General features: G+C 34.7%; 1 protein-coding gene across 1 annotated transcript in view; it reads left to right on the top strand.

The window, feature by feature from the left end:
• PDE3A (phosphodiesterase 3A) overlaps positions 1-21,758 on the top strand; it is a 373,613-nt gene that overhangs the window by 283,276 nt on the left and 68,579 nt on the right. Inside the window, exon 6 of the mRNA XM_027838672.1 lies at positions 19,187-19,406. Coding sequence (XP_027694473.1) covers positions 19,187-19,406 — 220 coding nt within the window. The remainder of the gene's footprint in view (positions 1-19,186; positions 19,407-21,758) is intronic.

Here is a 21,758-nt window from a genome sequence, read left to right as displayed (position 1 = left end):
CTAACCAAGCCATTTTCCTGTGAAAATATAACAGAAACACTTTTTTTTTTATCAGAACTTCTGGTTTCTTTCTTGTTCAATTAAACTTGGACTGAGAAAGTTTTTACAGCAAAAAAACAGATGGAGTCACTTAAATAATTTCCCTCCAGAATTGTTTATCTTCTTTTGATTGTCCAAAATTACTTGTGTCATGACACACATTTTCTCATGCTTTCATAAATAAGGAATTAAGGGCTGCATTACTCAATGGAATTGGAATTTACTCTTCCTCTAGTTGCATTCTTTAAAATATTTTCATTTTATATATTTTCCTACAGGATGTTTTGAGTCATACAAAGATTATATTTTGTTGGCTGTACTTTTTCACAAAGCTTATTTTAAATTGGCATAAACATAGAATAAAGTTAGAGATTGAGCTTGTGATTTTATTGGTATAAGTAACTCCCAAATGAAGAAACTCCCTCTTACAAAGCAGGTTGGAACCTTCTCTGAAAATTTTAGTCTTTGAGAGCTGCTTGGACACTGAAAAGTTAAGTGTTTGTCCCCAGGTCACATTGCCAGTATTTGCCCAAGGCAGGTCTTGAACCTTGATCTTCCTAACTTTGAGGCCAGCACTTTAACCAGCATGCCACATTGCCAATATAAATCTTCATCTCTACATTTATATGTAGCATACTTTTGTATCAAAAGACTTCAAAAGGGCACTTAACAGGTCATATAGCCCATCCTTCCAACTTCAAGCAGAACACACTTTTAGGGATAGGGATAAGCAACTAGACCTATGATTTCATTGATTCAGGGTGGGGTGGGGAAGTCCCAGTAAGAAATTTATTCTACCAATGCAGGTTGGCACTTTCTCAGCAATTTATAATCTGAGTGTCATCTGGAGTGCTAGGAAGTTAAATGACTTGCCTGTGGTCATATTTTCAATATGTGTCAGAGGAAGAGCTTAAACAGAAATCTTCCTGGCTTTGAGGTTTCTACTAACTACCCCAAGATGTCTGTCCGTACTTAAGCCATCTCAAAATGTGTCTTATTTGTGAAGTTTTTTTGTACAGTTTTCTTTTTAAAACCTGGTTTCTAGTGATTCTGATTTTCTAGATTTATTAGCTCATTCTGTAGTATTAGTCCTCATCTGTTATTTTCATAATTAGTATTGATGTAGCGCTTTAAGGCTTACAAAATGCTTGACAAATATTGTCTCATTTTATCCTCATAACAGCCCTGAGAGGTAGGTGCTCTTATCATCCCTATTTTACATACGAGGAAAAAGAAGTTGACAGATGTTAAGATTAAATGACTTGCTCAGGGTCACAAAGATATTAAATGTCTGGATTTGACTCCTATTTCTGGTGCTCCCACTGGGGGCCACCCAGTGGTTGCACTGGGCAACCTAGCTATCTTTGCTGTCATCACTTGATAGAATCCTTCCTATCTTTGAAGAACAGCATATATAATATATATTCATTTAAGAACTAGTAGGTTTAAATATAGCATTCCTCATACTTTCTAAAGTAAATACTTATAATGAAATACTGAAACAAAGTCAGGGTACTTTTCATAACAAAAATAGCAAAACACATTTGTATAGTGCTTATAATTTTTTTTTATTTTGGACAGGTGAATTCATTCATCTGTATCTTGGTCTCTTTTCCTACAAAATCAAAATACTATTTCTTTTCATGGTGTTGTCAGGATCAAAGTTTGTTAAAATGTTTGAAATATTCAGACAAATAGCACAACCAACAGACAGAGGAGCAAAGTTATTCCATCTGGCACAATATTTGTTTTAATTTTAGTCCTAGGAGGCAACTTTCTGGAGACTTGAAGTCTGCCTATTTGTTTAAGTTTAGTTAATACACCAACTCCAAGCACAGTAATAGACATTTTAAAAAATGTTATAAGAACTAGTAACATTTCTCTAAGGACATGAGCTGGCAACTACTAAAAATTAGCAGTGATAAGATGACTGCAATTACTAATTGACTTGAGAAAATACTCCATATTAGAATAGCACTAGAGAACATTCTTTTAGTCTGTGAACTACAACTTTGTCAAAGCTGGCAGGAAATCACAAATCACTTTACAAAACAACAAATCAGTTGAACCTATGCATATCTGAGGTGTTTAAAGAATTGAAGGGGAGGGGTAGCATTTGAGGTGACATTGCCCTAGTTACCCCTTTGCTTAGTAATCTCTGGACCAAATTTATCAAACTGACATAGCAAGATAAATGTTTCCCTGGCAATCTGGAATCTCTGTCTGGATAAATATGACCTAGACTTTGTACTCCCTGCCTTAGGACTGTGTTAAAGTGTCTAAGGAGAAGGCAGACTAAAAACTGTCCTTTTAAAAAAAACTTTAAGTTGAAATCAGAATTAAAATAAAAATTAGCTTATGATACATGTGAATCCTGAAGAGCAATATAAATGTGTAAAAGCATAAAACAAAAATGAATAGGCATTGTACCAGGAGCCAGTAGACTTGGACTATAGTTTCTTGCACTTATTTGTTCTATGGTTTGGGGCAGTCGGAGTCTCAGTGACCTTATCTAAATGGAAATAGTATTTTACTATTACTGTGCACTAGAAGGAGAAGATTGGACCAGATGATCTCTTGAAGTCCTTTCTCATTCTTTGATTCAGTGATGTGGATGGCTACAGAAGCATTCAAGGAGGCTGCTATTATTCCTAATTGTTTAATAAGATAAGAGAATATAATTCTTTAGAATCTCAGGCTTTACTCAATTCATGTAAAAGGAGCTGTATTCATTTTAAGACCAGACAAAGGACACAAAGCGTGCCAAAATCCATTTTTCTTTTCATTGGACCAGAAAATTTTTGAGAAAAGTGAAACATGAACAAGCTGGCATATCTTTGAGCACAATTGTGTTTTAATCTGTCTGTTAGCTAATCACGTAATATATTTCACTGGACACACCATTTAGGCCCCACCATTTCTACTGAAAAATGAAAGTCAAGCCTCATCATTTTCAGTTTTATTTGTATCACATATTTTCTTTAGCTTCATGTTTTGCCATCCAATAACAAGAAATTAAATAAATATTCATAAGAAATTCTTTTCTATATATTTTTATTTTTAAGGAGATCTATAAGTCTGCTTCACATTCTTAAAGGTCATTTTAGCATGTAAGTTTGAAAGAACCTTTTTCCAATTCTTAAATTTGGGTCTGGGAATTTTTTGTTTTTTTAATATTTAATATTTTATTTTCTTTGAAATTTCAGGGTTTTTATATTTCAGTGTAATTATCTTCTTTTTGTGGTAGGAACAATATTCTAATCCTTGACCCCATTCAACTAAGACTAGTTTTTACTTAAAAGGTATTAAGACCATTTCCAAGAATCAATTACTTCAGAGAACTTCAGCTGAATTCAAAATAGTCACAAGGAATTCCAGGTACTCTTTAATGCTTGGCTATTGGAAAACCATGGACAATTCAAGCAAGGGACCTTTGATGATCTGATTCAATGTGAGGTGTCCTCTATTCCTATCTTTATTGAATATCCTTCTCTTGTAATAATTTAGTAAATCTTTTATTTGCTGTTGAATGACCTATGAGCACTTCATTTTTTTCTCTTATATCTAATCAAAACTTCTGAGGGACTGACCTGAATCAAGCCCAGTATTGAATAGTCAGAAAGGATGTTGGCAAAAGGTATGTTGGAAAATATGGCATAGGTATGAGAAATGAGAGTCCAAAACTTTGAAGATGTCTCATATCTCTATATCATTACTTTCTTTCAAGAGAGAAGTGGAAGTTTCTGAATATGTTGCATGTAGAATATCACAAAAATAAAGTTAATTCTATCTTAACAAGACAAGAAACAACTTGCTTCTTATGTGTCATGAATCAATGAAAAAAACATTTATTAAGCATTTACTATAGCCAAATGCTGTGCTCAGTTCTAGGGAAACAACATAAGCCAGCCCCTACACTCACATTCTAATTGGAGGAGAAAGCATATATAGGAAGTTTCTACTGGAGAGCAGGTTGAAAAGCCTGGTTATACTTAGGCTGTTATGACAAACTGTTGGCAAGACTCAGACATCTTTAGGATGCTTCATCAAGTCAGCCAGGTTTGGAGTATATAGCAGCAAGGCAAATGATAAGATTTGGTGTGATAAAGGTTGTTGTGGCAACAGAGATGTCAGAGGTCTGGTTGTAGTTTCTGTCTCCCTACATATTTAAATACTGCTAGCAGCCCTGTGCTTCATTAATGGATAGTAGTGCACTTAAAGGGACTTAATTCATGACCATTGGGGAGGGAAGGAATGGACCCAAGGTTTATAGTGGAGAGGGTGTTCTGTGGCAAGTAATGATGGGAAGGTGGAGTCAACAAACATCTGGAAGGGGGAAAGAACATATTCTCAGAAAGGTAGGGGGATGAAGGCCTTCCTGTGATGCCTGCTCTTTCTAGGACCTCCAAAAAAACCCTAGCCTAAAGTCACATCAGAAACAGCTGATACCATCCTCAATTGGTGAAAAAGAGGTCAAAGTCCTCATCAAATTATTACAAAGCCTAAAAGTGTGAACATAATATAAACCATTGCCACAGTTTCAACCTGATGTATTTAAATAACTGTCCATGCCAAAAAGAAAATTGGAAAAAGTATAGATGTTGACATTGATCACCTCTATTTCCTGTGTAAGGTCAATCAGTAAATAGCAGTCCACCCATCAAGAAGTGCAAAGGCACTCAGAAACCACTTTTTGCCAACAAATACCTGATCTTATTGCCAAGTAGAAGGATGTGGAATCCAAGGGCAACAAAAGATTAAAACACACACCAATTTGTAAAACATTATTTTGAAGAATGGCAAAAGATTATAAGCAATATCACCTCATAAAAGAGTGAAAAGCAGTAGAAGCCAAAACAAGCCTATCTAAAGCTTGGCATGAGATACAACTATGCCACATCATTTTGATGTATTCATAGACAAAACTGGCAGGAAAATAACAAATAAGCATCACAGAGAAAGAATTTGTCATCATATTTATATCATTTTTTTCATTATTAGTGACAGGAAAAAGCCAGGTTTGTACCTTTTAGTCTCTGCTGTGCTATGAAGTAGAAATGTCACTTAAAAAGATGAAATTGGGTAAAGCAGCTGGAACAGACCAAGTTCATATAAAACAAATCTGTTCTATACCAAAGGCAATGTGATCTTGAAAGCATTTAGAATCAGTCAACTTGCATTTATTAAGTACTAGGGACATAAAGAAAGGCAAATATGTGTGTGTGTGTACATGTGTATATGTATGTATGTATATGTGTACATATGTATGTGTATGTTTATATATGTACATATATATTGACTACTCTCAAGGAGCTCACAGTCTAATTGGGGCAAAAGATACAAATAAGGTATCTGCTATACACACACACACACACATATATAAACATATACATGTATATATTATACACACACAGAGAAAAATTGGGAGTCATCTCAAAGAAAAGGTACTGATTAAAGAAGGCAAGAAAAGTTTTCTTGCAGAAAATGGGACCATTTTACATGATGTGTTAGGGTGACGAAAAAAGAAATGGAAAAAAAATTCACAGACTGAAATTCTCTAAAAGGCAGATCAAAAGAACATCAATAACTGCTTGCACATGTATCTAACTTCTGATCTTTATAAAGTCTTTATGAAAATGATCTATGTATATTATGAGGATATATTAATGAAAATAGGAAATGGTAATGGGCAGGCTTTTGTAAATGATCCCTACAGCTGTCCATACCTTTATAATAATACAACTGACTGAAAAATGTGGAGAATGCAAAATACTATTGAATTTATGGATTATGACCCTACAAAAATCTATTTAAGGATGAATGTGAATGATTCAACTTTAAAGTTTATAACTTTATAATTTTAAACTTAAATAACTTCCAATAAGAAATTTCTTATGCTTATTTTAAGATCATATGGATTTCTTTGATAAATTTAGAAACAAGGAAAATTCTGTTCCATAACCCTCCAATCATTAACATCAAAGGAGTCAAACACAGAAGAGTATTCTCAAGAGGTTTATCACAGTCAAGAAGGATATACTGCACAAGGTCCAGAGGGACCGCTTACAGAAGACAAAGTATATCAAATGATCCTGTTTTCAATGACATTGTGCTAACCAAGCTTCTGAATAGCTCAGAACTTTATCTATAATTACTCAAGAAAAAAATAGCTTAACAGTCATATTGGAAAAAAATAAGTGGATGAAAAATGTCCATTGTTCAGAGTATGACCTGGAGTGAAATAACTAGTCCACTGAGTTAGTACATTAGTACAAAAATCTATAACAAGCACTAAAGACAGAAAAGTTAAGACCAAAATAGGATAGCAATGGAGTAGGTTTGTTCGCATCTGTGTAATTTGTTCAATACTTTTAATGTTAACAAACTGCTCTCTAGGACAAAGATCCTATTTTTAATTTTAAAAAATATTTATTTATTTTAAACATTCTTTTCTTTTTAAATTTTGAGTTCCAAATTCTCCCTCTCCTTCCCACTCTTTACATAATGAGATGCCAGACAATATGATATGAGTGATACATGTGAAATTATGTGAAACATATTTCCATATTAGCCATATTACTAGAATGAAATAAAGCAAGAAAAGTATACTTAAATTTGCACTCAGAACATCAGTTCTCCTTCTGGAGGTGAATATCATTTTTCATCAGGAGTCCTTTGGAATTGTCTTGGGTCATTGTATGGATCACAGCAGACAAGTCTTTCACAGTTGATTATCATTATAATATTGTTGTTACTAGACACAATGATTTCCTAGTTCTCATTTCACTTTGCATCAGTTCATATAAATCTTGCTATGTTTTTCTGAAACCACCCTCCTAATAATTTCTTATAGCACAATAGTACTCCATCACAATCATATGTCACAACTTGTTCAGCCATTCCCCAGCTGATGTGTATCCCCTCAATTTCCAATTCTTTGCCACCCCCAAAAAAATCTGTTATAAATATTTTTTGTACACATAGGCAATTTTCTTTTTCTTTGATCTCTTTTTTATATAGACCTGCAGTGGTATTGCTGTATCAAATGGCATGCACAGTTTTATACCCCTTTGTGAATAGTTCTATATTGTTCTACAGAATAGCTGGACCAGTTCACAACTCCACCAACAGTTCATTAATGTACCTATTTGCTGTTATACTCTCCAGAATTTATCATTTCTGATAGGTTTGAAGTGATACCTCAGTGTTTTATTAGTTTGTTTTTCTCTAATCATCAGTGATTTAGAACATTTGTTAATATGACTACAGATAATTTTGATTTCTTCTTCTGAAAACCACCTATTTGTATTCTTTGGTCATTTATCAATTGGGGAATAGCTTTTATTTTTATAAACTTGACTCAGTTCCCTATATATTTGAGAATTGAGGCTTTTATCAGAGAAATATGCTATAAAATATTTTGATAATGCTTCACTGTCTATGGTACCTTTGAGTAAAATGTAGTTTCACTGCTTATCTATTCAAATTAGGACTTTTTGCTTTTGCTTTTTCTGAGATCATGATGCTATGCCTACCTTTTTCTTTTTTTTACTTCCACTGAAGTGTAATAGATTCTGCTCCAGAGCATCATTTTAACACTGTGTGTGTCTTTCTGTTTCAAGTGTGTCTCTTGTACACAATAAATTGTTTGATTCTGGTTTCTGATCTATTCTGCAATATGCTTCTGTTTTATGGGTGATCTCATCACATTCACATTCACTGTTATGATTACTAATTATTCATTTCCCTACATCTTATTTTCTCCTGTTTATTCTCTCTTTATTTTTATCATGTCCCTCCCTAAAAAAATCTGTTTTGCTTCTGACCACTGCCTACTTTAACCCTGCCTCCCTTTTATCCTCTTCCCTTGTCTTTTATCCTCTTTCACTTCTATTTCCTTAGTAGGTAAGATAGATTTCTATATCCAACTGATTGTATGTGTGTATGTATGTATACATGTACGCATTGTTCCTTCTTTGAACCAGTTCTGATGAGAGTGAGGTTTAAGCATTACCCACCTAAATGCCCCATTTCCTCTCCTCTATTAGAACTTGTCCTTATGTGCCTCTTTTATGCAAGAAAAATTTCCCCATTCTACATTTCACTTCTCCCATTGTATTCCTCTTTTTCATCCCTTCATATTTTTAGATTATTTCAACAAAATTGACTCATACCCATGCCCTCTGTCTATGTAAACTCCAAATTCCCCTCATAATGATACCATTTTTAGGAGATAGATGTATCATCTTCCCATACTGGAATGTAAACAATTTGATTTTATTGAATTTTTATGATTACTTTTTCATATTTAACTTTTTATGATTCTCTTGAATCTTCTCTTTGAATGTTGAATTTCCTAATCAGTTCTGGTCTTTTCATCATGAAAGCTTGGAACATTTCAATTTGTTAAATATCCATTTTTTCTCCTGAAGGGTTATACTTATTTTTGCTTGGTGTATTTGGGTCAGCACAGAGCAGGCCCAAGCAAACCAGGAGCAGACTTTGGGAGTGACTGAATCATCATCATCAGTGGCAGCTTCTAGACCTCTCATCCCCACAGACAGTAAGTGGGTCAGAAAACTGGTCAGATGTAGACAGGGGTCCTTTTGCTGGTACTGGGGGCAAGACTGTGTTGCATTGTCCATACTCAGATCTGGGTGTCTCTCCTGGGGGAAGTCCCAGGGTGAGGAGGAACACCAGCATACCAGAGTTTGTGGCTGTTGGTGAACTAGAATTGTGATCACAGTTCCAGGGCAGAAAAAAAGTGCTTGTGGTCACTCACAAACCAGATCATGGGACAGGAGAGTAGTAAACACACCTTTCCTTAAATCATACCATCTTGAAAGACCTGAAAGCTTACAGATCCTCAAATCTAGCTCTGAATACAACTGCACAAAAACCATGAAAACTCAAGAAAGTGCCCCCTTCACACTGGAAGCAGAACCCCACTTTAGCATAGAGTTAGAAGTCAAGAACTAAGCTGGAAAAATGAGCAAACAACAGAAAAAAATTCTGACTATAGTAAGTTAGTATGGTGAAGGAAAATGAAAACACACACTCAGCAGAAGGCAATAAAGTCAACATTACTACATCCAAAGCCTCAAAGAAAAATATGAATTGGTCTCAAGCCATGGAAGAGCTCAGAAAGGATTTTTAAAATCAAGTAAGAGAGATAGAAGAAAATTAGGAAGAGAAATGAGTGATGCAAGAAAATCATGAAAAAAGATTCAGTAACTTGGTAAAAGAGGCCCAAAAATTACTGAAGAAAATACCACCTTAAAAAAAAGGAAAAGGCCATATGATAAAAGAGGTACAAAAATCCAATGATGGAAAGAATGCCTTGAAAAGCAGAATTGAGAAAATGGAAAGAAATATACAAACATTCACTAAAGAACTCCTTAAAAAACAGAATTGGGAAAATGTAAAAAAGAGATACAAAAATTCACTGAAGAAAAGAACTACTTGAAAAGTAGAAGTGGCCAAATGGAAAAGGAGATAAAAATCTCACTGAAGAAAATAATTCCTTAAAAATTAGAATTGGGCAAGTGGAAGCTAATGACTCCATGAGACATCAAGAAACAATAAAACAAAATCACAAGAATGAAAAAAGTAGAAGAAAATGTGAAATATCTCTGGAAAAACAAATGACCTGGAAAATAGATCCAGGAGAGAGAACTTAAAAATTATTGGACTACCTGAAAACCATGAACAAAAAAGGAGCCTAGACATCATTTTTCAAGAAATTATCAAAGAAAACTGCTCTGATATTCTAGAGCCAAAGGGTAAAGTAGAAACTCAAAGAATCCATAGAGCATCTCCTGAAAGAAATCCCAAAGTGTAAACTTCTAGCAATATTATAGGCAACTTGAAGAGCTTACAGGTTAAGTAGAAAATATTGCAAGCAACCAGAAAGAAATACTTCAAATATCATGAAGTCACAGTCAGAATAATAGAAGATTTAGAAGCTTCTACATTGAAGTATCAGAGGGCTTGGAATATGATATTCTAGAAGGCAAAGGAACTAGGATTACAACCAGGAATCACCAACCTAGCAAGTCTGAGTATAATCCTTTAGGGGAAAATTGACATTCAATGAAATAGGACACTTTCAAGCATTCCTGATTAAAAGACTAGAGGTGAATAGAAATTTTGACTCTCAAATACAAAACTCAAAAGAAGCATAAAAAAGTAAACAGGAAAGAGAAATCATAAAGGTTCCAATGAGACTAAACTGTTTATAGTCTTACATCTGAAAATGATACTTGTAACTCAAAAAATGTTGTCATTACTAGGGCAGTTAGAAGGAATATACATAGACAGAGGGCACAGGTCTAAATTGAATATGATGGTATGATTACCTAAAAAAATAAAATTTAAGGGTGAGAAAGAGGAATGCACTGGGAGAAGGGGAAAGGGAGTGGTAAAATGTCATAAATTATCTCACATAAAAGAAGCACAAAGGAGTTTTTACAGTGGAGAGGAAGATGGGGGAGATGGCAGGGAATGAGAGAATCTTACTCTCATAGAATTGGCTCAAAGACAGAATAATATACACACTCAGTTGAGTATAGATATCAATGCCAATTTACAGGAAAGTAGGAGGGGAAGGGGATAAAAGAAGGTGGGGGTGGTGATAAAAGGGAGGACAGATTGAGGAGGTAAAACAGAAGCAAAACACTTTTGAGGATGGACAGGGTGGAAGGAGATAGTAGGATAAACAAGGGGAAAAGACGGTGGAGGGAAATACCCAGTAATCATAACTGTGAAAAAAAAATTACAGCACCTTTCTCTGCTAAAGACATCATTTCTCAAATATTTAGAAAACTGAGTCAATTTTATAAATATAAGAGCCATTCCTCAACTGATAAATGGTCAAAGGATAGGCAGTTTTCAGACAAAGTAATCAGAGCTACCTATTGTCATATGAAAAATGCTCTAAAACATTATTGATTAAAGAAATGCCAATGAAAGCAATTTTCAGTTACCACCCCACACCTATCAAATTGGCAAATATGACAAAAAAGGAAAATGATGAAAGTTGAAGTACATGTGGGAAAATTGATATAGTAATGCACTGTTAGTAAAGTTGTATACTGATGCAATCATTCTGTAGAGCAATTTAGAGCTATGTCCAAAGGCCTATAAAGCCATGCATACCACTTGACAAGTCAATATTACTACTAGGTCTGTGCCCCAAAGAGATAAAAACAAAAATAAAAAGGATCTATAAGCACAAAAATATTTACAGTAGCTCTTTTAATGATGGCAAACAGTTGGAAGTTGAGGGAATGTCTGTCAATTAGAGAATGGCTGAATAAGTTGTTGTTTATGGTTGTGATGGAATAGTACTGTGTCATAAGAAATGAGGAACAAATGCCCTCAGAAAAATCTGGACAGATTTACATGAACTAATACAAAGTGAAATGAACAGAACCAGTAGAACATTTTACACTGTAACAGCAATATTGTATGATGATCAACTGTGAATGACTTAGCTCTTTTCAGCAATACAATGATCCAAGACACTTCCAAAAGACTTATGATGAAAAATATTGTCCACCTCCAGAAAAAGAATTGATGGAATCTGAGTGTAGATCAAAATCTCTTTTTCTTGATTTTTCTTGGTTTTTTTTGGGGGGAGGTTGGTCTGCATTTTCTTTCACAACATGGTTAACATGGAAATATGTTTCACATGACTGCATATGTGTAACCTATATCAAATTGCTTGCCTTCTTAATTGGGGGGAAGGGAAGGAAAGAGGGAGAGAATAAAACTTTAAATAAAAAGAATGTTAAAACTGTTTTTACAAGTAATTGGGAAAAATAAAATATTAAATAATAAAAAAATGAAAAGAATTAATCCACCACCAATGAAGATGAAACTAAAACAATCATTAGGAGTTTTTTTGCCCAATTGTATGCCAGTAAATCTGACAATCTAAATGAAATGTATGACCATTTACAAAAATATAAATTGCCCAGATTAACAGAAGAGGAAATAGTATACTTAAATAACTCTATCTAAGAAAAAGTGTATTGAACAAGCCATTAATGATCTCCCTAAGAAAAAAGTCCCCAGGAGCAGATGGATGCACAAGTGAATTCTAACAAACAATTAAAGAACAATCAATTCCAACATTATATAAACTATTTGTAAAAATAGGCAAAGATGGAATCTACCAAATTCCTTTTAGGACACAAGTATAGTGCTATTACCTAAACCAGAGAGAACAAAAAAGAGAAATGAAACTATACACCAATTTCATAATGAATATTTATGCAATTTTTAAAAATAAAATGCTAACAAGGATATTACAGCAGTTTTTCACAATGATCATACACTATGACCAGGTGAAATTTATGCCAGCAATACAGGGCTGGTTCAATATCAGGAAAACTATCAGCATAATGGACCACATCAATAACAATAACAACACAAATTTATGATTATATTAAAAGATGCAGAAAAAGCTTTTAGCAAAATATAACACCAATTCTTATTGAAAAATGCTAGAAAGCATAGGAATAAATGGAACTTTCCTTTAAAATGATAAGTAGTATCTATCTAAAAGCATTAGAAAGCATTGTCTGTTATGGAGATAACCTAGAAGCCTTTCCAATAAGATTAGAGGTGAAGTAAGGATGCCCATTATCATCACTGATATTCAATATCATAGTAGAAATATTAGCTATAGCAATGAGACAAGGAAAAGAAATTGAAAAAATTAGAATATACAATGAGGAAACAAAACTATTGCTCTTTGCAGACAACATGATGATATACTTAGAGAATCCCAGGCAATCAACTAAAAAACTAGTTGAAATCATTCACAACGTCAACAAAATTGAAGAACACAAAATAAACCCACAGAAGTTATGAGAATTTCTAAATATTATCCACAAAGTCCAACAGCAAGAGATAAAAAGAGAAATTCCATTTAAAATAACTGTAGACAATGCAAAATACTTGGGCATTTACCTGCCCGACAAACCCAGGAACTGTATGAACACAATTACAAAACATTTTTCACACAAATAAAGTCAGATCTAAACAAGTGGGAAAATATTGATTGCTCATGGGTAAGCTGAACCAGTATAATAAAAATGACACTGCTGCATAAGTTAATTTACTTATTCAGTGTTGTACCAACCAACCTAGCAAAAATATTTTAGAGAGCTAGAAAAAAATAATAACAAAATTCATCTGAAAGAGCTTTATAGGATGTAAAATGCACAATTTTGATTACTTGAAATTAAAAAGTTTTGAATAAACAAAACCAAATGCAAGATTAGAAAGATTAGAAAGAAAGCAGGAGACTGCAGGGAGGGGGGAAGGATGCGGGGATTTTACAGGAAGTATCTCTGATAAAGTTCTCATTTCTCAATATATAGAGGACTGAGTCAAATTTATAAAAATAGGAGCCATTCCCCAATTGATACATGGTCAAAGAATATGAACAGGCAGTTTTTCAGAAGAAGAAATCAAAGTTATCAATAGTCACATCAAAAATACTCTAAATTACTACTTACTAGAGAAAAGCAAATTAAAACAGCTCTGAGATACTACCTCATATCTAACAGATTTGCTAACATGCCACAAAATGACAATCAAAAATGCTAGAGGGGATATGGAAAAATTAAGACACTAATTCACTGTTGGAGTAGTGAATGGTTGGACCATTCTGGAGAACAATTGGAATTATGCCCTAAGGGCTCTAAAACTGTGCATACCCTTTGACCCATAAATACCACTACTAGGTCTGTACCCCAAAGAGATCAAAGCAAAAGGAGAAGGATTTATATGTACAAAGTTATTTATAGCAGCTCTTTTTGTAGTGGCAAAGTATTAGAAATTTAAGGGATGCTTATCAGTTGAAGAATGACAAGCATATTTGATAGGGGCATTATTTTTTTTACTATCCTTTATTCTTTTTTTGTTCTACATTTTCTTTTTTGAAATGGCTAATATGGAAATGTTTTGCATGACTGTACATGTATAATCTATATCAAATTACTTACTTTCTCAAGGAGGGGGGAGGAAAGAGAGAAAGAAAATATGGAACTAAAAATTAAAAAAAGACTATTAAAATTTTTGTTTACATGTAATTGTAAAAAAAATAAAAATTAAATATAAAAAAGTTGTTTGGAGGGCAATGTCAGAATTTGGCTGAGTCCCATTCTGTAGTCTATTTTGGCTTTGCCACCAAAGATCCTATTTTTTAAATTAATCTTTCAAAATTAACAAGTTATCTTTTTTCTCTCCCTCTCCCCTTACCTCCCATTGAAAAAAGTAAGATAAACAAAAAACCCTTTAACAAATATGCATGGTCAAGCAAAATAAATTCCTGGATTGACCACATTTAATAAATATGCTTCATTCTGTACCTATCACTTCTCTATCTGGAAGCAGGTAGCATGTTTTATCATTACCAATCTTCTGGAATTCTGGTTGGTTATTGTGAGGGTCAGTGTTCTTCAGTCTTCCAAAATTATTTGTCTTCACACTTATTTTTCAATATTTCTTCCTGTTTCTTCCACACCATATCAGTTCATTACTAGTCTTGCCCAGTTTCCCTGAAAACTGTCTCCTTCATCATTCCTTATAGCACAATAGTGCTCCATTACATTCATATAGTATAATTTGTTTTGCCATTCCCCAGTTGAAAGGCATCCTCTTAAGTTTCCAATTATTTGCCAGCAAAATGGAGTTGCACTACATGCTTTTGTATATATGGTTCCTTTTCTTTCTTCATTTGATGCCTTTGGGATATAGATCCAGTAATGGCATCACTGAGTCAAAGGATATTCGTAGTTTAGTAAAATTTTGGACATCATTCCAAATTGCTTTCCAGAATGGCTGGATCAATTCACAGCTCCGTCAAAAAATACATTGATATTCCTGTTTTTGTGTAGACACTTTAACATTTGTCATTTTCCTATTTTTTTAGTATTTAATTTCTATTTTCCCCAATTACATGTAAAAACAATTTTTAAAACTTTCAGTTCCAAATTCTCCCCCTTCCTCCCAACCTCTCCCCCCTGCTTTGAGAAGGCAAGCAGTTTGATATAGGTTATGCATGTGTAGTCATGCAAAACGTATTAATAATATCTATGTTGTGAAAGAAAACATAGACAAAAAAACTCAAGAAAAATAAAGTAAAAAACAAAAGTATGCTTCAATCTGTAATCAGACACCATCAGTTCTTTCTCTGGGAATGGATAGGATTTTTCGTCATAAGTCCTTCAGAGTTGTCCTGGATCATTGTATTGCTGAGAATAGCTAAGTCATTCATAGCTGATCATCTTACAATATTGTTGTTACTTTTTACACAGTATATTTCACTTTGTATCAGCCCATGCAAGCCTTTCCAGGTTTTTCTGAAAGCATCGTGCTCAGCATTTCTTAGAGTACAACATTATTCCATCATAATCACATACCACAACTTATTCAACCATTCCCCAATTGATCGGCATCCCCCCAATTTCTAATTCTTTGCCCCCAGAAATGAATGGCTATTAATATTTTTGTACATATAAATCCTTTTCCTTTTTTTATTTTTAGCACTTTTGGGGCAGTGGTATTGCTAAGTCAAAGGCTATGCATGGTTTTATGACCATTTGGGCATAGTTCCAAATTGTTCTAAAGAATGGTTGAATCAATTCATAACTCTATCAACAGTGCACTAATGTCTCATTTATCCCACATCCCCTCCAACATTTGTCATTTACCTTTTCTGTTCTATTAGCCACTCTAACAGGTATGAAGTAGTACATCAGAATTGTTTTCATTTGCATTTCTTCCATTTCTTCAATAATGAGTTAGAGTATTTTTTTCATGTGGCTTACAGATAGCTTTGATCACTTCATCTGAAAACTGATCATATATTTTAATTGTTTATCAATTGGTGAATGGCTCTTATTTTTTTTATAAATTTGATTCAGTTCTCTCTATGTTCGAGAAATGAGACTTTTATCAAAGAAACTCACTTCAATAGTTACTATTGCTAACTGTATTTCCTTCCATCCTACCTCCCATTCATTCTATTCTCTTTCCTTTCACCCTGTCCCTCCTCAAAAGTGTTTTGCTTCTGACTAACCCCTCCCTCAATCTACCCTCTCTTCTATTAACCCTTCCCCTTCTCTTATCCATTTATATTTCTACCTTCCTGTAGGTTAAGATAGATTTCTATACCCGAGTGTGTATGTTATTCCCCCTTTGAGCCAAGTCTGATGAGAGTAAGATTCATTCATTCCTCCTCTCCTCCCCCCTCTTCTCCTCCACTGTAAAAGCTTTTTCTTGCCTCTTTTATGTGAGATAATTTATCCCATTCTACCTCTCCCTTTCTCTTTCACTCAGAACATTCTTCTCACCCCTTAATTTTATTTTTTAGACACCTTCCCTTCACATTCAACTCACACCAGTACCCTCTCTCTCTCTCTGTATGTGTGTGTATACACACACACACACACACACACACACTCCTAACTACCTAATAATGAAAAAGGTCTTATGAGTTACAAATATCTTCCAATGAAGGTATGTAACAGTTTAACCTTATTAAGCCCCTTGTGATTTCTTTTTCCTGTTTACCTTCTTATGTTTCTTTTGAGTCTTGTATTTGAAAGTCAATTTTTCTATTCAGCTTTGGTCTTTTCATCAAGAAAGTTTGAAAGTTCTCTATCTCATTGAATGCCTATTCCCCACACCCACCTCCAAAGGACTATACTCAGTTTTGCTGGGTAGATGATCCTTGGTTTTATTTCTAGCTCCTTTGCCCTCTGAAATGTCATATTCCAAGTCCTTTGATTCTTTAATGTAGAAGCTTCTAAATCTTGTGTTATCCTGACTGTGGCTTCACCATACTTGAATTGTTTCTTTCTGGCAGCTTGCAATATTTTCTCCTTGACCTGGGAACTCTGGAATTTGGCTATAATATTCCTGGCAGTTTTCATTTTTGGATCTCTTTCAGGAGCTAATTGGTGGATTCTTTCAATTTCCATTTTATCCTCCAGTTCTAGAATATCAGAACAGTTTTTCTTGATAATTTTTTGAAATATGATATCTACATTTTTTTGAGCATGTCTTTCAGGTAGTCCAATAATTTTTTAAATGACCTCTCCTAGATCTATTTTTCAGTCAGTTGTTTTTTCAATATTTTACATTGTCTTCTATTTTTTCATTCTTTTGGTTTTGTTTTATTGTTTCTTGATTTTTCATAAAGTCATTAGCTTCCATTTGCTCCATTCTAATTTTTAAGGAATTATTTTCTTCAGTAAGCTTTTGGACTTCCTTTTCCATTTGGCTAATTCTGCTTTTTAAGGCATTCTTCTCCTCACTAGCTATTTGGACCTCTTTTACCCATTTTCCTATTTTGTTAACTTTATCAATCTGACCAATTGGAGCTGTTTTAATTTGCTTTTCTCTAATTATTAGTGACTTGGAGGATTTTTTTCATATCTCTGTTGGATTGGATTCATATGGCTTGAATTTCTTTCTTTGAGTTCTGCCTGTTGATATCCTTTAACCAACTGTCAATTAGAGAATGGCCCTAGTCTTATCAATTTTAATCAACTTCCAAATAGCTCTTAGAAATGAGCCTTTCTCAGAGAAATTCACTACAAAGATTTCCCCCTTCCTATTGCCTGCTTTCATTTTAATTTTAGCTACATTGATTTTGCTTTTGCAAAAAAAAAAACCTTTTAAATCTTACATAATAAAAATTGTCCATTTTTCTTTTCCTTTTATGATCCTATCTATCTCTTATTTGGTCATGAACTATTTCCTTATCTATAGAACTGAATGGTATTTTTTTTTTCATTTGTTCCTCCAATTTGTTTATGATTTCATCTTTCATGTCTAAGTAATGAACATATCTTTGCATGTGGTTTGAGTTAGTCTATACTTATTTTCTATAAGAATGCTGTCTATTTTTCACAATAACTTTTTGTTAACTAGTGAGTTCTTACCTAGTATCTGGGTTTATTTGGTATTCGGTTTATCAAAAATTTGCTCACTGTGTTTATTTGCTCCTGTATGCTATATACCTAATAGTTTCTACTGATCACTAGAAAATTATTACTTCCCATGAGACTCTTGACCTTTTATTCCTTCAGATGTATTTTTAAATATGTTTTTTTCCTATTTCTATGAAGTAATTCTTTGTTAGCTTGGTTTGGTAATGAATAGATAAATTAATTTATGTAACATTGTCATTTTTTATTTTATAGGCTCAGCCTGCTGAGAAGCAACTAATATTTCTCCAGTTGTTTAAGTCTATATTTATTTCCACAAAAAGAGATTTGTAGTTATATTCACTTATATTCTGGGTATATCTTGATAGGTAAAAATATATATTTTATATACTCTACAAATATTTTAAATGGTCTTTCTTTTTCTAGTTCTTCTTTCTGGGTTTTGTTGGAAAGATACAGAAATGCTGATGGTTGGCATAGTCCATGGGTGGGAGACTTGCAGGCTTGAGGCCACATGTGGCCCTCTAAGTCCTTGAGTGCAGCCCTTTGACTGAATCCAAGCTTCACAGAACAATTCTTTTTATTAAGGGGATTTGTTCTGTGAAGTTTAGATTCAGTCAGAGGGCCACACTTGAGGACCTAAAGGGCCACATGTGGCCTCGAGGCTGCAAGTTCCCCACCCCTGTTCTGGTCACATGTTGAAGAGTCATGAGGCATGGAACAATGAGAAAAGTAATGGCTCTGCCCTTTGCTGCCTGAGTGATCATGGGAAAGTCATTTAAACTCCCCCAAGTACAGTTTCCTCATTTTTAAGCGGAGGCAGTTGTACTAGATGACCTGTGAAGTCCTTCTAACTCTCATCTATGATCCTAATTAAGTCCTCATTCATTTTTTTTATGATATTATATTCCTTGGGTCCCATAATATGGAAATCATTTTTATCCACATATCCTGATTTCAGGCAGGACATGTTTTCTGTTGTTATGTTGTTGTTAGGATGGTTATCTTAGAGCAGATTCTAATTCATTACCTAACAGAGAGCCTTGAGTGCTTTATTTATTAGTGAGCTAGTAGGATTCCATGTATTCTAGTAATTATTGTATCAAAGCTGAGGAATTGCAATTTTGAACCATGATTAAGTTCTCTCAGTGAAATAACTCTTATTTTATTTTCAGGTGTTCTAGCTAAAATTTCACCTCTTTCATCCCCAAGTCCTTCACCTATTCAAGGGAGCCCAGCCAATAGTCCAATCAGCAAAATTTCTGCAATGCAGTTTCCAGAATCTGCAGAAGTAACTCCCAAACAAGGCCTAAGCTCTCACAGAATCTTGACATATACTCAGAGTGCACCAGATCTTTCTCCGCAGATCTTCACACCAACTGTTATATGTACCAGGTAAGAGGATTAGTATATCCCAGAATATTATGTTACCTTTATACTGTATGGATGAATGAACGAATACCAGGACCAAATCATGGTGAATTCTGAAAGTCTGAATAAATGAGATTTTACCTTAGCTGTGCTATTATTTGGTATCTTTTTTCACATAAAAATAGAGGTAGTATGGTGTAGTCGATAGAGAACTGATCTTGAAGTCTTGAAGATTTTGAAGAAATAAATGGGTTTGAGAGGCAGAGCCAAGACAGCTGAGTAAAAGTGTGACTTGATTGAGCTCTCCCCCAAATCCCTCCAAATACCTGTAAAAATGGCTCCAAACAAATTCTAGAGCAGCAGAACCCACAAAAAGACAGAGTGAAACAAATTTTCAGCCCAAGAAAACTTGGATGTTTATTTGGAAGGGTCTACTGTGCCAGGCTGGGAGAGGAGCACAGTTCAGTGTGGGCCACACAGGCAAAAACCAGGCCTCAGTGAACCTGGAACAGTCCTCAGGAGATTGAATCAAGGGGAGCTGCGGTGGTTTCCAGACTTCTCAACCCACAAATGCCAAAGACAACTTAGAAGGTCTGTAGGAAGGGTCTGTCTGACTATGGTGAGACAGGAGCTCGGTCCAGCTCCAGTCCTAGTGCTACCCTGGAGCAGCAGCTGCTTCTGGAGCTCTCGGCCCATAGAAGGAGGGGGAATTGACTGGCTGATCAGAGGGAAATTGCAGGTATCTCTTTGCTGGTGCTAAGGCAGGATTCTCTTGCTTTGCCTGTACTTGGATCTGGGTCTCAGTTCTGGGTGGCAGCGCTGGGGCGAGGAGGAGCACTAGTGTGGTGGAGCTTGTGATGGTGGTGGAGAGGGAATCCTCCTCACAGTTCCAAGACAGAAAAGAGTGTTTGTGGTCACTCATAGACCAGAGCCCAGACCAGAAAAGGCAAACACCTCACCCTTCATCATACTACCTTGGAAGAAACGAAAATTTACAGGTCCTTAGAAGTATCTCTGAAAACAGCTCCACAAAACCCTGAAGCTTGGAATCATACATTCTCCACACTGGAAACAGACCCCTACCTTAACAAAGAGTTTATAACTCAAGTAATTGGCTCGGATCATGAGCAAACAGTCCAAAAAAGTTAGACCACAAAATGTTACTTTGGTGACAAAGAAGATCAAAACATACAACCAGAAGAAGACAACAAAGTCAAAGCTCCTACATCCAAAGCCTCCAAGAAAAATAGGAATCAGTCCCAGGCCATGGAAGATCCCAACAAGGATTTTGAAAAGCAAGTAAGAGAAGTAGCAGAAACACTGGAAGAGAAATGAGAGTTATGCAAGAAAATTGTGAAAAACAAGTCAACAGCTTGCTAAAGGAGACCCAAAAAATACTGAAGAAAATGACATCTTAAAAAATAGACTAACCCAAATGGCAAAAGAGGTCCAAAAAGCCAATGAGGAGAATGCCTTAAAAGGCAGAATGGGCCAAATGGAAAAGGAAGTCCAAAAGCTCACTGAAGACAATACTTCCTTAAAAATTAGAATAGAGCAAATGGAAGCTAATGACTTCATGAGAAATCAAGAAACAATAAAACACAACCAAAAGAACGAAAAAATAGAAGACAATGTGGAATATCTCATTGGAAAACAACTGACCTGGAAAATAGATCCAGGAGAGATAATTTAAAAATTATTGGACTTCCTGAAAGCTATGAGCATAAAAAGAGCCTAGTCATCATCTTTCAAGAAATTATAAAGGAAAACTGCTCTGATTTTCTAGAACCAGAGGGTAAAATATGAATTGAAAGTCCACCAATCACCTCCTGAAAGAGATCCCCAAAGATAATCTCCTAGGAATACTATAGCCAAATTCCAGAGTTCCCAGGTCAAGGAGAAAGTATTGCAAAAAGCCAGAAAGAAACAATTCAAGTATTGTGGAAACACAATCAGGATAACACAAGATTTAGCAACTTCTATATTAAGGGACCTGAGGGCTTGGGATATAATATTCCAGAGGTCAAAGGAGATAGGATTATAGCCGAGAATCACATACCAAGCAAAACTGAGATAATCCTTCAGGGGGAAAAATGAACATTCAGTGAAATAGAGGACTTTCAAGCATTCTTGATGAGAAGATCAGAGCTGAATAGAAAATTTGACTTTCAAATACAAGACTCAAGAGAAACATGAAAAGGTGAAGAGGAAAGAGAAATCATAAGGGACTTATTAAAGTGGAGCTGTTTACATTTCTACATGGAAAGATGATATTTATAACTTATGAGGCCTTTGTCAATATTAGGGAAGTTTGAGGGAAAAATATATGGATAGATAGATAGATAGATAGATAGATAGATAGATAGATAGATAGAT

This window comes from Vombatus ursinus, unplaced genomic scaffold, assembly GCF_900497805.2.
Source record: "Vombatus ursinus unplaced genomic scaffold, bare-nosed wombat genome assembly UNPS02014830.1, whole genome shotgun sequence".
NCBI lineage: Eukaryota > Metazoa > Chordata > Mammalia > Diprotodontia > Vombatidae > Vombatus > Vombatus ursinus.
Note: the sequence above shows the minus strand (reverse complement) of the source record. Positions and strands in the feature narration are given on the sequence as shown.